At 36.5% G+C, this 14,245-nt stretch overlaps 2 protein-coding genes across 2 annotated transcripts in view; one reads left to right on the top strand and one right to left on the bottom strand.

Annotated features, from left to right (window-relative positions):
- The window catches only part of LOC112506224, a 13,755-nt gene extending 3,772 nt beyond the window's left edge, over positions 1 to 9,983 (top strand). Inside the window, exons 3-9 of the mRNA XM_025110242.1 lie at positions 3,609 to 3,778; positions 4,065 to 4,207; positions 4,331 to 4,508; positions 4,676 to 5,255; positions 5,816 to 5,928; positions 7,240 to 7,483; positions 9,756 to 9,983. Of these exons, the coding sequence (XP_024966010.1) occupies positions 3,609 to 3,778; positions 4,065 to 4,207; positions 4,331 to 4,508; positions 4,676 to 5,255; positions 5,816 to 5,928; positions 7,240 to 7,483; positions 9,756 to 9,983 (1,656 nt within the window). The remainder of the gene's footprint in view (positions 1 to 3,608; positions 3,779 to 4,064; positions 4,208 to 4,330; positions 4,509 to 4,675; positions 5,256 to 5,815; positions 5,929 to 7,239; positions 7,484 to 9,755) is intronic.
- A 2,331-nt stretch (positions 9,984 to 12,314) lies between these two features.
- Positions 12,315 to 14,245, bottom strand: part of LOC112506225 — a 5,294-nt gene continuing 3,363 nt past the window's right edge. Inside the window, exon 2 of the mRNA XM_025110243.1 lies at positions 12,315 to 12,654. Within this exon, the coding sequence (XP_024966011.1) occupies positions 12,568 to 12,654 (87 nt within the window). The 3' untranslated portion in view covers positions 12,315 to 12,567. The remainder of the gene's footprint in view (positions 12,655 to 14,245) is intronic.

The following is a 14,245-nucleotide window of genomic DNA, read 5'->3' on the forward strand; positions in this document are numbered from 1 at the left end:
ATGGCGAGGTTGACTGATGCACAACAAAGAAAGTTCATATGTGTTGTTGGACGTGGACGTGGCAGAAATAACTTCAACAAAGCAATTGTGGAGTGTTGTAGGTGTCACAACCTAGGGTAGTTTCAATATGATGCCTTACAATGAATAAGGACGCCAACTATGTTGTGTTAGAAGAGGATGATGAGCGATTGTTGATGGAATGTGTTGACCTGCATGAAACAAAGAGAAATGTTTGGTTTGTCGACTCCAGTTGTTTGAATCACATGTGTAGAAATCCTCGTAAGTTTACAAGTTCGAAAACTAATTTCGCTCTTTCTGTCAAACTTGTAAATAACACTACAATGAAGGTCATTGGGAAGGAGGTCGTAGTTGGTGTTAAATGGGATTAGTTATGCCACTGGTGATGCGTAATTGTGTATTCTACACTTGGATCGAAGAACACCCCACTGAATGTCGGACAACTTCAAGAGGCAAGAAGAGGTACATAAAGTGAAAGAAGAGGTACATAAGTTGGAGAGCAAATGTGCAAGTAGGATATTTGCCTTGCTGGCTGAACCATTAGTCACAGTAAAGAAGGTAAATGTCTTCAAGCTAGCACCATGGACCAATCTAAGTTGTGGCATTGTCGATATGGACACCTCGATTATAAAGGTTTGTGCACTCTGCAGTTCAAGAATATGGTGCCAGGCTTGCCACAAACTACATCTTCAATTGCTTCAAGTCACGCATGCATGAAAGGCGAGTATAATAGGACTCCGATCCCAAAAGTGAGTAGTTGGAGAGCAACGGAAAGACTGCAGGTGGTTCATGCTGATCTTTGTGGCCCCATTAATCCAATTTCAAGAGGCAAGAAGAGGTACATAAAGTGTTTCATATATGATTTTTCTAGAAAGGCATGGATTTTTCTTTTATCGGAAAAGTCAAAAGCATTTTATCACTTTAAACATTTCAAGATACTTGCGGAAAAGGAAATAGGTTTGCCTATCAAATGTTTGAGAACACGTAGATGAGGAAAGTTAACTCTACAGAGTTTGATGAATCATTTTAGTGAAGACACAACTGACCACAACTTACGCTCCGTAACAATATGAAGTGGTCAAGCCCAAGAACCCAACTGTTATGAACAGAGTTAGAGCTATGCTGTCAGAGAAGAAAGTTCCCAAGCGTTTTTGGCCTAAAGAAGGTCGTTGGAATGTTCATATCATAAGTCACTCACCTACACTAGCGGTAAAGGAGACGACTACAGAGGTAGCTTGGAGTGGTGAAAAGCCATCTCAGATGCGAGAAGGATTAAACATGATGACAATAATGTGAGTTGTGTGCTGCTTGGCTCTAGCGAAAGATCTAAAGGAACAAAATGTATGATCTTTTTTTTCAAGTATATAATATTTATATATGGCAAATGCAACAAATAAACTCACACACCCTCCTCGGAGGCCAAGGACTACTAGGCCAAAGGTCCTTTGGTAAAATGTATGATCTTGTTGGTGATGAAGTCATCATTAGTCGTAATGTGGTTTTTGAAGAGGATCATATGTGGGATTGGGATGCAAGCTATGAGAAGGAACAGTTTATTGAGCTTGAAAGGGGAGATATTGATGAGCAAGAAAGACCTGTGGAAGAAGTTGTTGAAGCTGACGTTGTTGCACCCGCTAGAGAAGAGAACTTGGAGGTAAGGGAGGGTCAAATTCGAGGAGCTTCCATGCTCACTGTTGGCTATGTTTTAGGAGAAGGCTTATTAAAAGAAGAACAAGAAAGTAGAGCAATGACAGTCAAGCATATTCAACACCGTTTGAGGAGGCACTTCAGAGTTCAAAGTGGAGACAAGCAGTTGATGAAGTAATAGAATCCATGGAGAGAAATATAACCTAAATTTGGTGGAACCACCTGCTGATGCCAAGATGATCGAGGTAAAGTGGATCTACAAAAACCAAACTTAATGGTCTAGGAGAGGTCAACATATACAAAGCTAGAATTGTGGTAAAAGGGTATTCCAAGCCACAAGGTATTGATTCTTCCGAATTTATGCACCTGGATGACCATAGCTTTAGCAGCCCAAAGGGGCTGGAAACACCATGCGTTGGATGTCAATTCAACATTTCTACATCGGGAGTTGAAGATGTCATATAGAGCAACCAAATGGGCACGAGAAGAGAGGAAGTTAGAAAAAGGTGTATAATCTTCAAAAGGCTTTATATCGGGCTAAAACAAGCACCTAGACATTGGTTTAGTCGAACGGACTCTTACTTTCTCAGAGAAAGTTTCAAGTGTAGCGCTAGTGAACAAGCACTCTTCATCAAAAGGAATGGAAGTAAGATTCTCATTGTGAGTATATATGTTGATGATTTGATGTTTACTAGCAATGACGATGACATGCTAAGTGAGTTTAAGTGCTCAATGAGGAGGGAGTTTGAGATGACTGATTTTGGGGAATGGAAGTTTTTTTCTTGAAATAGAAGTACTATAAAGATCTGGTGGTATCTTTATGTGCCAAAAGAAATAGGCAGCTTAGGTTTTGAGATTGTTTGGGATGGCAAAGAGCAACTTTGTTGGTCTATTTTTTCAGGAAGAAAATATGCAGCGATGAAGATGGTGCTAAAGTGGATGCAACATTGTTTAAGCAGATGATGGGGAGCCTAATGTATCCCACAGCCACTTGACCCAACCTTATGTTTGTTGTGTGCCTCATCAGTTTCTACACGGAGAACCCTATGCAACTACAGGTTGCAGTTGCCTAAAGAATCCTAAGGTACCTACAAGGAATAGTAGATTTTGGTTTTTTGTATAATGGGACATAGCAATTGACTTGGTTGGTTTCACTGACAGTGACTATGCTAGAGACATCAAGGACAGCGGAGCACTTCGGGTATGTGTTCATGATGAGTGGAGGCACAGTAGCTCGGTCATTAGTGTTCGATATCACTTTTTTCAAGACGTTACTAAAGAGTGCGTTCTTCAAATGTTATTTCGTGGTTCACAAGATAAGCTAGCAGATTTGATGACAAAGCCTTTTAAGTTTGAAGCCTTCAAGAAACTACATGAAGCAGTGGTACCTTTGTTGTTCCATATTTGAACTGATCTCTTGTCAAAGGAATAACATTCAAGGAGGGATTGTTTTATGGCCACACGAGCACATTAGGGTTCGGTATCACTTTCTTTGATACCTTACTGAAAGTGTGTTGTTAATGTTATTTTGTGGTTCACAAGATCAGCTTGTAGATTGATGACAAAGCCTCTTAAGTTTAAAGCCTTCAATAAACTACAGGAAGCAATGGGAATGTGTGTTGCTCCATATTTGAAATGATTGCTTGTCAAGGCAATAAGTTCAAGGGAGGGATTGTTGAAGTAGTCGTCATATTTGTATCCAGTTTTTTAGGAATTATGGGTTTGTCTTTAGGTTTAGTTAGTGTAGCTTTGAATATTTCCTGTTGCTTACCAGCATTAAGCAGTAGTGGGTGCTTTAGTGGGTTGTTTTTTGAGTTTTCAGTTAGTTGTAAGGCTATATATAGCCAAGTATTGCTTCAATGAAAGGATAGATCATTCAGTCCCTTTGTTTTATGTTCGTGTTTTAAAACAAATCATTAATAGCTTCAAATTTCACTATGCAGATAGACGAGGATGCAACCGTGGGGGCTGAGGCGTTCTCCCGAATAGCCCCAGCTGTGCCTATTATAGCAAATGTAATAATCAGTAACTACGTTTTTGAGTTTCTTACTGCATCCACTGGAGGCCGGCTTCGATTTCCTACCTATGAGAAATACCTTAGTGCATTAGAAAGGTACTTTATGCTCCTGTAATCTCATTTTCTGCTCGTATTGTCACAAGGGATGTTAAACACAGTGATGCTTGTGGCTTGTATCTCATGGGAGTCATATGGCGGTGCATAAGCCTTTTTGAGTCTCCTACTCTCTAACAGTTTTATATCCTATCTTGGTGGTGGTGGTGCCTGGTTGCAGATTTGACTGGTATCAAACTACTTGCATGTGTCCATGCAGAGGATATCTCATAAGTATTACCTTGATGAATATATTCAACAAGGTTGACATAATTTCACTTTCTCACAGGGCTATTAGAAAACTCAAATCTCACTCAGAATCATCTCAACTTTCATCCCAACGATCTAGAAGAGGGGAAAGGATTCTGGAAGTGGATGGTACCGTCACCACACAACCAGTTCTTCAACATCTAGGGATCTCAACTTGGCCTGGTAGGTTAAATATTCAACCATCACCACTGAAATTTTCTTATAGATAGAAAGGAGAGGTACTTGTTACATGCTGGGGTATGCTGAATTTCTTATACGAGTCTATGCGTGTATCTATGATGTCAGGTCGGTTAACTCTGACAGATCATGCATTGTATTTTGAAGCTCTTCGTGTTGTCTCATATGATAAGCCCATAGCTTATGAGTTGGCAGATGATTTAAAGCAGGTTGTCAAGGCTGAGTTGACGGGTCCATGGGGAACAAGACTGTTTGACAAGGCCGTCTTGTATAAATCAAATTCCTTGTAAGGCTTGAGGGCATATGTTATCTTATCTTGTTTAACACAATAATTTCACATGACTTTTTCAATGCTAATGTATGTGGTGCTGTTTGGTCATTGAAGTTGTTGTCACCTGAAGGTTACACGAATTCCAGGAAATTTGTTTGAACTGATTTTGGATTGCCATGTAGATCAGAACCAGTTGTTTTGGAGCTTCCTGAGCTAAAAGGACATACCAGGCGTGACTATTGGCTAGCCATTATCCGTGAAGTTTTATATGCCCACAGATTCATTAGTAAATTCCGGATTACTGGAGTTGAACGGGATGAAGCACTGCTGAAAGCACTCTTTGGCATTCTACGAGTACAAGCTCTCAATCACATGAATTCTACAATCCCACTGTGCTATGAGGCAGGTCTTATGTTCAATGCTTGTGATCAACTTCCAGGTGGAGACCGGATATTGGAAACAATTGCAACCATTTTGACTTCGAAAGAGCTAGAAAAAAATAACCCCACTAAATCCGGTGATGGAATGTATTCAGTTTCAGCTATTGCCATGGCTTCTAGCCTTGTGTTTGTCTTTGGCACAAGTTCTAATGTGCTTAATCGGTCGCTGATTACTGCAGGTGAGATCATTGTTGGAGAGATTACTCCCTTGGAGAAAGCCGTCAATGAAGCAAGAAGCAATTACAAGATGGTTGCAGATGCACAAGCAACGGTTGATGGAGCTAAAGTTGAAGGCCTTGACACCAACTTGGCCGTGCTGAAGGTTTTGCAGTAACAATAACCTAGTTTTTTTTCTTAATTCACATATGACTTTTATAAGGAAGTTAAGTTTAAAAGGGGAAATACAATTGCCCACCAAACTGTTGGAGTAGCACTTGTATTGCCAACAATACTGGTCAATTGCACTTGAGGGTTATTGGCCCAACAATACTCGAGTTAATGGTAGATCCCAACCTCCAAAGAGGTCAAGGGTTCAAACCTCACCTAACCGGCTAACCTGGTAGATCTCATCCTCCCTGGAGGTCAAGGGTGTTGATTCAAACAACATGAATACGTAAAAGGATCGAATACCAATTCATGAAATGATTATCACATGCATTATGGTTCAAGCTACTAAGATGAATAGATTATTTACTTGTAGGAACATTTTTAACCGCATCGCTTAACGAGGTCATGATGATCACTAATAATCTCTTTTGATGCAAAGTAATGATAAAATAATATTTGTTATGCGTTCTTGTCTCTCTAATTAAAAGTTGTGAGTGGGATGTCCGTGACATCCATCGTAACGAAAAACTGATTATTCCTTTTTGTTATTTTCAGGAGTTGCTTTTTCCTGTGACTGACCTTGGGACTAGGCTTCTCAGACTATTGTACTGGGATGAGCCTGCAAAGTCTCTTCCATTCTGTTTGGTATCCACAGTCATCATTTACTGGTGAGATTAATATTACTTCAATATCTATTTCCTGCTTCAATACTGTTGCCTTAAGCCCTTAATGATGGTGGTTGTAATCATGATAATATTGCAAACAGAATGGAAATGTCCCCAATAATTGAGAAATGCTTCATTACCATGTATTTTTGGGGTCCGTTCCATTGCATTAAACCAGCACCATTGGTGATTTCGATTTCCATTCTCCACCACCTATTATCCTCAACCAAGCACCCCCCTTAAATTGTAAATAGTGAAGATATCCTCATTCCATCAACTCCAATTCCACTCTGTTGCATTTCTTGAAGCCTATGATAACATACAGCTGAAGCACGTTTATGAAAGAATGAACCCCTTGTTAACAAGATGGGCAGAATTTGGTCATACAAACATCATCATACTTCCCTCTTCTTGAGCTCCTTGATCTCATTTATATGGGGTTCGTTTGTCCCATTACACAAAAAGGGGAAAATTGGATAGAGAACCATAAATATTTTGCGAACCATTATATGCATTGATGCATATACACAATCAAAATATGTATTTATCAATTGGCATATCCATAAATGTATACGTACTATATAGGCAAGTATATGTGCATCGGTGCATATATAAGAATTGAAAATAATAGTATATATGCATTAATGCGTATGTTGGTTCTCGCGGTTCTCAAAATATTTATGGTCATTTGAACCTTTCCTTACATAAGTATGTACAATCCTTTTCAACATTGGTGACTAATTTTTTAATACTGATTATGGATGGGTAAGTTTTCTGTAGGAATGTATCATGTACTACTGTTGGGATCTATTTTATTGCATCATTTGAAACTCCTATTATTACAAAAATGAGAGTGTATTGCATTGAAGCAAATGAGATGTATCGTGTATTTATACTAATCATAAGAGGTTGTTTGGTTGTTTTCCATTAATCCTCGAATGTTTTAAAGTAGATTGTTGTTTGTTTGTTATGCTGAATAAAGAGTCCGAATAAGCTATACACGTGCCATTAAGCCTATTAAGCCGATACCAAACAACCTCTAACTCTCACCTAACCACTCCTATCTAAACAAAAAGTGAAAGTTTAATGATACCCTTACGTTTTAATACCTAAACCAAGAAGTGAAAGTACAATAATTATTCCCTTACTTTTTCTTCTTATCATTTTTCCTTTTCTTTTTTCCATGCTTTCATTGCATGTTAGTCTTTATTTATTCCACCTGTCTGCTCACACTCTTACACAAGCAGGGGATTTACTAGGTCTGTTTGGTAATGATTTACATAACAAATGTTGATACCATGTTTCTTTGTGTAGCGGATGGCTGTCTTATGTGGTTGCATTGCTACTCTCCATTTTTGCAATTAATATGGTGCTTACGCGGTGTTTTAGCCAAAGACAAGGAGTTGATGTACTTAAGGTCATAGTGCCTCCAGCAATGAACAAAATGGAGCAGCTCTTGGCTGTTCAGAATGCAATTTCTCAGGCTGAAGAGCTAATCCAAGAGGGAAATGTTGTCCTCCTTAAAATACGTGGCCTGCTCTTATCCATATTTCCACAGGTAATTTCTGCTCTCATCTCTTAATACCAACGGCATACACTTCCAGAAAATAATTAATATGGACCTGGAGACATGACAGTAGAAAAATTTGTTATCTTATGTTTTGTACAACATTAGACTGGGACACGACGTGATCTTGGTGGGAGAAAAATACATTTTTTTCTGTCCCACCAAAAAAGGTGAAACAAAAATCAGGGATATGGGACAAGATTGGTAAATTATTAAGTACCCATGTTAAATTTAAACCTTAAAACTTTCTATAATTCTTTCACACAACTATCTCACTCTTGCCCATCCGATCTAGTCATGTCTTGTTTGCATACCAAACGCACCCCTAGTGAACTAATAATGTAGAGAACTCACCTTTGATTCTAACTTGCTATGAAAATATCTTGAACTGAATGTGCTTCTTACCACCATTTTTTTAGTTTCGTTGTGATTAACATTCTTCTAGCTAGAATGCAAAAATATAAATAAAGAAAACACTAAAGTTTGACATGCTAAATAATTATATCACTTGTATTTGTAAGTTTGCTACAAAATACCGTTAAAAGTTGCTCTTCCAACATGTTTTGGTGTTTTCTTTTATATTTAGCAAGTACGCTAATTATTTTCAGACCAAACTACAAGTATAATCCTTAGAAAGCTAATTTACAGAGGATTTTGCTTCTTTTAAGTTTGGCTATTTCTATTAGAGTGTGTTTGCTATGCGGACGAGTGAAGTAGGCAGATGAAAGAATGACGGAAGGTTTTAGGGTTTTAATCTGATAGAAGTACTTTAGTAATTTAGCAACCTTGTCCTATCTGTCATATTTTTGTTCCACGTATTTTGGTCATGTTTGTCGCATTTGCTCCCATCATGTCCTAGTCTAATGTCACGTCAAACATGACACAAGTTTTTTTTTGTTCTGTCCAATCCCATACTGCTCGCATGCAAAACACACCACCCTTAGCAACCAAATGAACAAAGTAGACAACTATCTAACTGCAGTGAATGAGACATAAGGAGGATGAGGCTCCCATCCCTACAAGAGAATACAAGATTAGTGATAGGCTAAGAGTGATTTTGATCTTTTTGAAGAGAGGAATTTCACAATTCCATATTGGAAAATTAGAGAGTTGAAATTTCACAAATCATAAGTTGTAAAATAAGGAGGAAAATAAATAAATTTGAAGTAAAGTATATTGTTTCGGCCTACGGGGAGAAAAGAAAAAGGATGGCATTTAAGATGGTATTGTAGTTCAATTTCTTGCTTGTCACGGACTTGCTAATTTTGGTTAATATACTCGGTTACAGAAACAACTTGTTTTCTGCGTGATTTAACTTTTCGAATCATGATGTTGGTTTTTAAAGAACTACACTTTTCAAGAATGTGTGATTTTAGACAAAAAGTGTCGAATATGATGGTTTCTTTTTGCTTGTACATTTCCCAAAATATCTCACTATTAAAAGTTGCAATGGTTTTTCTAGCATTTTCACTTGAACTAGAGTTTGTTTGCAAAAAAAATCGGCATAATAGTTTGAAAAGTTAGTCACTGGTTTCTTTCACTAAAGTGTTTGTAATATATATGTATATATATAGTCAATCACATCTATCAGAGATGCATACAACATTTGGCACGACCTAGGTTGCGGGTCAAGTCGTTTGCACATCACTAGACCCCCTTGTATTATCACATGTGACAAGAGTGTTCTCGATGTGATACTATAATCCATCGCATGTGATAACTAAATCAGGGAGGCCCTAGGTCGCGAGCCAAGTCGTCCGCCACCACTAGGTCCCTCAATTGTGTTATCATATATGATAAGGGTGTTCTCGTGTTTTCTTAAAACGGAGGTGTCCATGTTTGAATCTCCACCTATATATAGAAAGTTCATTTAGGAATTGTAAATATTTTGAGAACCATGAAAACCAACTATCAAGAAATTATTCATGATGAATATATCCAAATCTTAAATTTTGTAGGAAACATAGAAAATACTTTGTTAGCGGAGGTTCACATAAGTCAACATGTTAACATTTCATGCTAAGATATGTTAATTTATTTTAACTTACGTTAGCATTTCCATGCTCCTATCATTCTCACGAAATTTTGATTTCCTACACGGCCCTAATTCTTCATGAATATGTTGGTTCTCACGGTTCTCAAATGAACGTGGCCCTACTTATATAAATGTCTCAAACAGGCGAATCCCAATGTTCATCTTTATACTTGCAACATACAAAAGACTGATCTATCCCTTTACGTATACATATGTATGTGTGTTCAGGCAAGTAATAGATTTGCAGCGGCACTCGTGATTTTGGCTTTGATTATGACATTTGTACCCTTTCGATGTATGGTTGTACTTATTTTCTTTGAAGAATTCACAAAGTACTCGCCTATGAGAAGAGCCCAAACCGAAAGATGGATGCGGAGAATGAGAGAGTGGTGGTTTAGTATACCCGCGGCTCCCGTTATACTCGAAAGAGCTCAAGAAGACAAGAAGAAGAAGTAATTACATTATTTTCTACAATCACACAAATGATGTTGTGAAGCATTTGTATGTATATAAACCAGAAAATCTAATTTTGGGTTTGTGGGTATATAAACCAATCTTTGTGCTTCATATCCTTGCAAAAGGGTATTTTATTACTTAAAAGATATTGCATGTTGATTCAACTTCATAATTAAAAGTCCAAAAAGAAATTCTACACAAAATATGATTGTTTAGTTTCTTTTAAGTATATAATATTTGTATACGGCAAATAAAACAAATAAACTCATACCCTCTTCACCTTTGGTGAGGTTCGAACCCTTGACATATTAGGAGGCTAAAGACTCACATACCGTTAAGTCAAAGGCCCTTTGGTTTGTTTAGTTGTATGGTTATTTAGACTCCAACTTTTGGGCTTTTTCTAACACATGCGTTTAAAACGGTGTCTAGAAAGATTGTTTATCTATACTATACTATAAAGTATTTGATAAAAACTCTTAAAAACCATTTTTTATGCATGAAGTACTGTTTATTTATGCATATTACTTAAAATTCAAGATTACAAGTAACTGTGCGTAAGTACAACTTATTAAAGTTTCATATTTGAATTCGTGTAACTAACGGCAGATAAACATAATCAAATAGAGGATAATCATCTCATTTTAAATATAAAAAATCTAAAATATAAGATAATCATTGAGTTATAACAAAATACTTAATTATTTTCTTTATAAAAATTATATTATTAAACCAAAAATTTTAAAAAAATGAATTAAAGAAATACACAGAAAATGAGAAATTTTAAATAGTTAGTTTGGTATAAATATCAAAAAAAAAATTCAATTTTTTATGATGTATATTCGTATTTAGAGTTTATTAAAAAATAAAAACACTATCGTTTTCTCATAACCATATAAAACTGTATTATAACATAAATAGAGACAAAAAAACGAAACATTAAAATCAAGATATATCTCGTTACATTGTGCGAGTAATATTTTAGTTGTTTTTAAAGGTTAGACCATTTATAACATACCAATTTTCAAAAATTGATCTTTCCATATGTAAAAATCTGATTGGAAAAAAAAACCCCTTACATTCCTAAAACAAAAATTTTGATTTTATACAACAATCCTTTCAAAAATATAAGACTTTGGTAATTTGTATAATTATTTTATATAAAAGTTGTTACAATTCTTTTTGTAAAATTCATCCAATTTTAAACTCTCGTCACAACTAATAATTCTTTATAGGGAACGCGGACACAGGTGGTGCATGGTTGTCGTTAGCTCGTGCAGTAAGACGATAACTAGCATACAGAATGTCTTGACTAGAACCATTCATTGATATATTCGTGGCATACATTCTTTTTCTAGTTCTTAGACGGCATTCATCTCAAGTCGATCCATGATTTTTTTAATTTCCAACGTTATGGTGTATTAAGAACACGATGATATTTTCTAACACGTCAATTGGAAATATTAATGCATAAACAATATAAGTTGTTAGTATATATCAATTTGTCAAAATCAAACCATACACTTGCACCAACAATTAGTAGCTTGTATCTCCTTTTTTATTAACCTGGATATCCAACCCGCTATACGAGTCGGCTAATCCCAGGACGACCAACCACTTGCTTTGCAGATAGTCCGGAGTCACTGCATTTGAACCTCCGTGGCCACAAAGGGATTTTTTTTTCTCATTAGATTTGAACTCGGGACCTCCTGGTACTTTTGACCTTTGGAGCCAAGCGCAAACCAATCAGGCACCACCCTTGTGGCTTAGTAGCTTGTATCTTAGGAATGTATCAAGACAATAAGCCGAATCGAATGAAAGCTCACATTAAATAGGTGTTTAATTGTACATCCAAGAATCTAGGTTTTTGGATTGACAAGTTTCCCCGTTAGAATCGTTAGTTATAAGAAGGGTTTTCAACATCAAATTTTAAAAATCGACTTGATTGATCTTCCGCGGATTATAGATTTGGTTTTTACAAATATCGTAAAAAAAATCTCCCTTTCTTTCGAGTAGAAACCACCCTTTAAAGAATAAAGAAATAACAAAAACCTATTGATAACCCTTAAGACTTGGGGATCATGTGAGACCAAGGGTTTTTCGTGAAACCCATAAGACCAATTCTCAACCCTTGGATTAGATCTACAATCTAATAATCTGAACATTCATAAACGCCACGAGACTTCTCAATAATCACAAAATTGCCACCATGCAACTTTAGACCATTAGATCATTAGCTTATAAAGTTGATTAATGAACATAAATTAGTCTTACGGGTCTCACGTGAACCCAACCCTAACCCTTAAACGTGTCTTTTTTCCCAAGATAAAAATTAAATAGAAGTAATTTCATTTTATACACAGTTCGTTTCATAAGCAACCTCCCTTTCTCGTTGAAGTATACAAAAATTGGAGTAACCATAAAAAGCAAATGGTTGATCGAACCACGTTCAATGATTTGATACTGGTCGGAGTTAAACCGCATGAAATCAAATCGTGCATAACGAACCCTACTCAAAATCCAATAAAACCAATGCATTTTTTTCCCTTAAAATTGGATGAAATGAGATGAGATGAGATGAGATGGATCATACTTTCAAACCATCAAATCCACATTGCTTGTAAATGAGAGCTTGCTTCCTTGGGCTTATGGCTATTGCACAATCAATTGATGCCTACAAAACCATCATATCCAATTTCCATTATTACCCTTTGCATTCTTCCCTTTTATACAACACAACAAAAACCCATATGTTTCAACTCTTGCATGTATCATGAAGCTTCTATAACATATAAAATTTATACCATTAAGGGGTCGTTTACCAAACGCTTACTTGGGTAAGCGCTTAACAAGTTATATTACCTTACTGTATAAATATAGTAAGGACCAAAAATCTTACCCGGTAAGAACGAAGCAAGGACTGAGAGTCTTACCTTGTAAGTGAGGGAAATGACTCTTACCATGGTCAGCTCTTACCGGTTAAATTGTCACATAGAAAGCCGTTTTTGTTGACTAAAATCTTACCCGATAAGCAAATAATAGTATTGAATTTTACCAGTAAGTGTTTGGTAAACGGCCCCTGAGAACTTTAAATTTCAATAGTACAACATTCATAAAGCATCTTCACTTATTCATTAAGAGATATGGTTTGTTAACAACTTTTTTACCAACATAAAATAAAAAGATAAAAGCATGTCCCACATGCATAGGTGCCTATAAAATGGAGTCAAATGCTTTGTTTTCTAAAGGGTTTAATTAAGAGGCAACCTTTAAATCGTTAAGAGATGAATCTTGTTTGGCAAAAAAAAAAAGTCTAGTTCTTAATGGTTCTAAAATCATCTAAATGATTTTGCATCATTGGTCTTCCTTAACCATTCAGCGCCCTAATTTCATTGTAAACAATTATATTTCATTTTACACTATATCATGAGAGCCTCTTAATCATTCTGCACCAAACCATTCAACAACTATCAAACAACCCCTATGCATTTTAGTCAAATGTAGTTCAAGTATATGATCTTTTTGACTCTTTTTCGCTAATAGACCAGCATGCTTTGTTGTAATAATTTTTCACATAGTGGAAGCTCGTATTTCCAAAAATAGCCAAAACAGTTTAGCATTTTTAATCGTTTATGTGTAGTGTATGATTACAAATGATTATAATTTCTATTTCGTTTGAAAAAAAAAATTCAGATTGTTTTATAATGAGGAATTACATCAATTATTCATTCTCGGTTTAAATAAAACTTTACATCCCATTGTATCGCACAGGATCATAACTAGTAACTACACTTCCTGAGAGTACTAGTTGGAGGATGGTTTCTCGCCAAACCTCTAGTTGCATACTCGGTGTTGGCATTGCACCTACGTGGTGTATCTAGACTTCAAGAACTCGGGTTGTGACTCGTACAAGGCTTTCTACGTGCCATTGATAATCAAGTTTCTACTTGATACATGGACCCTTTTAACTTTCACGAGCCATCAGGCATCTTTCGGCTTCCTTCCCTGGAAGAAACCGAATGAGCCACAAGTTGACATCCACACCTTCTATAAGAGGAAGTTAACCAACCCTGCAAAAAGGGTTGGGTTGAAAAATATCAACTCATTTAATTAAATGGGTTGGGTTGAGATTTTCAACCTGATTAATAAATGGGTTGAACCCAAACCTAACTCATTGTCACCCCTACTTAGAGTAGAGGTGGCCAAAATTCGGTCCCGGGCCGGGCCTTAACCGGTCCCTACCGGGCCTAATCGCGACAAAAACC

This window comes from Cynara cardunculus (assembly GCF_001531365.2).
Source record: "Cynara cardunculus var. scolymus isolate 2C chromosome LG 2, CcrdV1, whole genome shotgun sequence".
Classification (NCBI taxonomy): domain Eukaryota; kingdom Viridiplantae; phylum Streptophyta; class Magnoliopsida; order Asterales; family Asteraceae; genus Cynara; species Cynara cardunculus.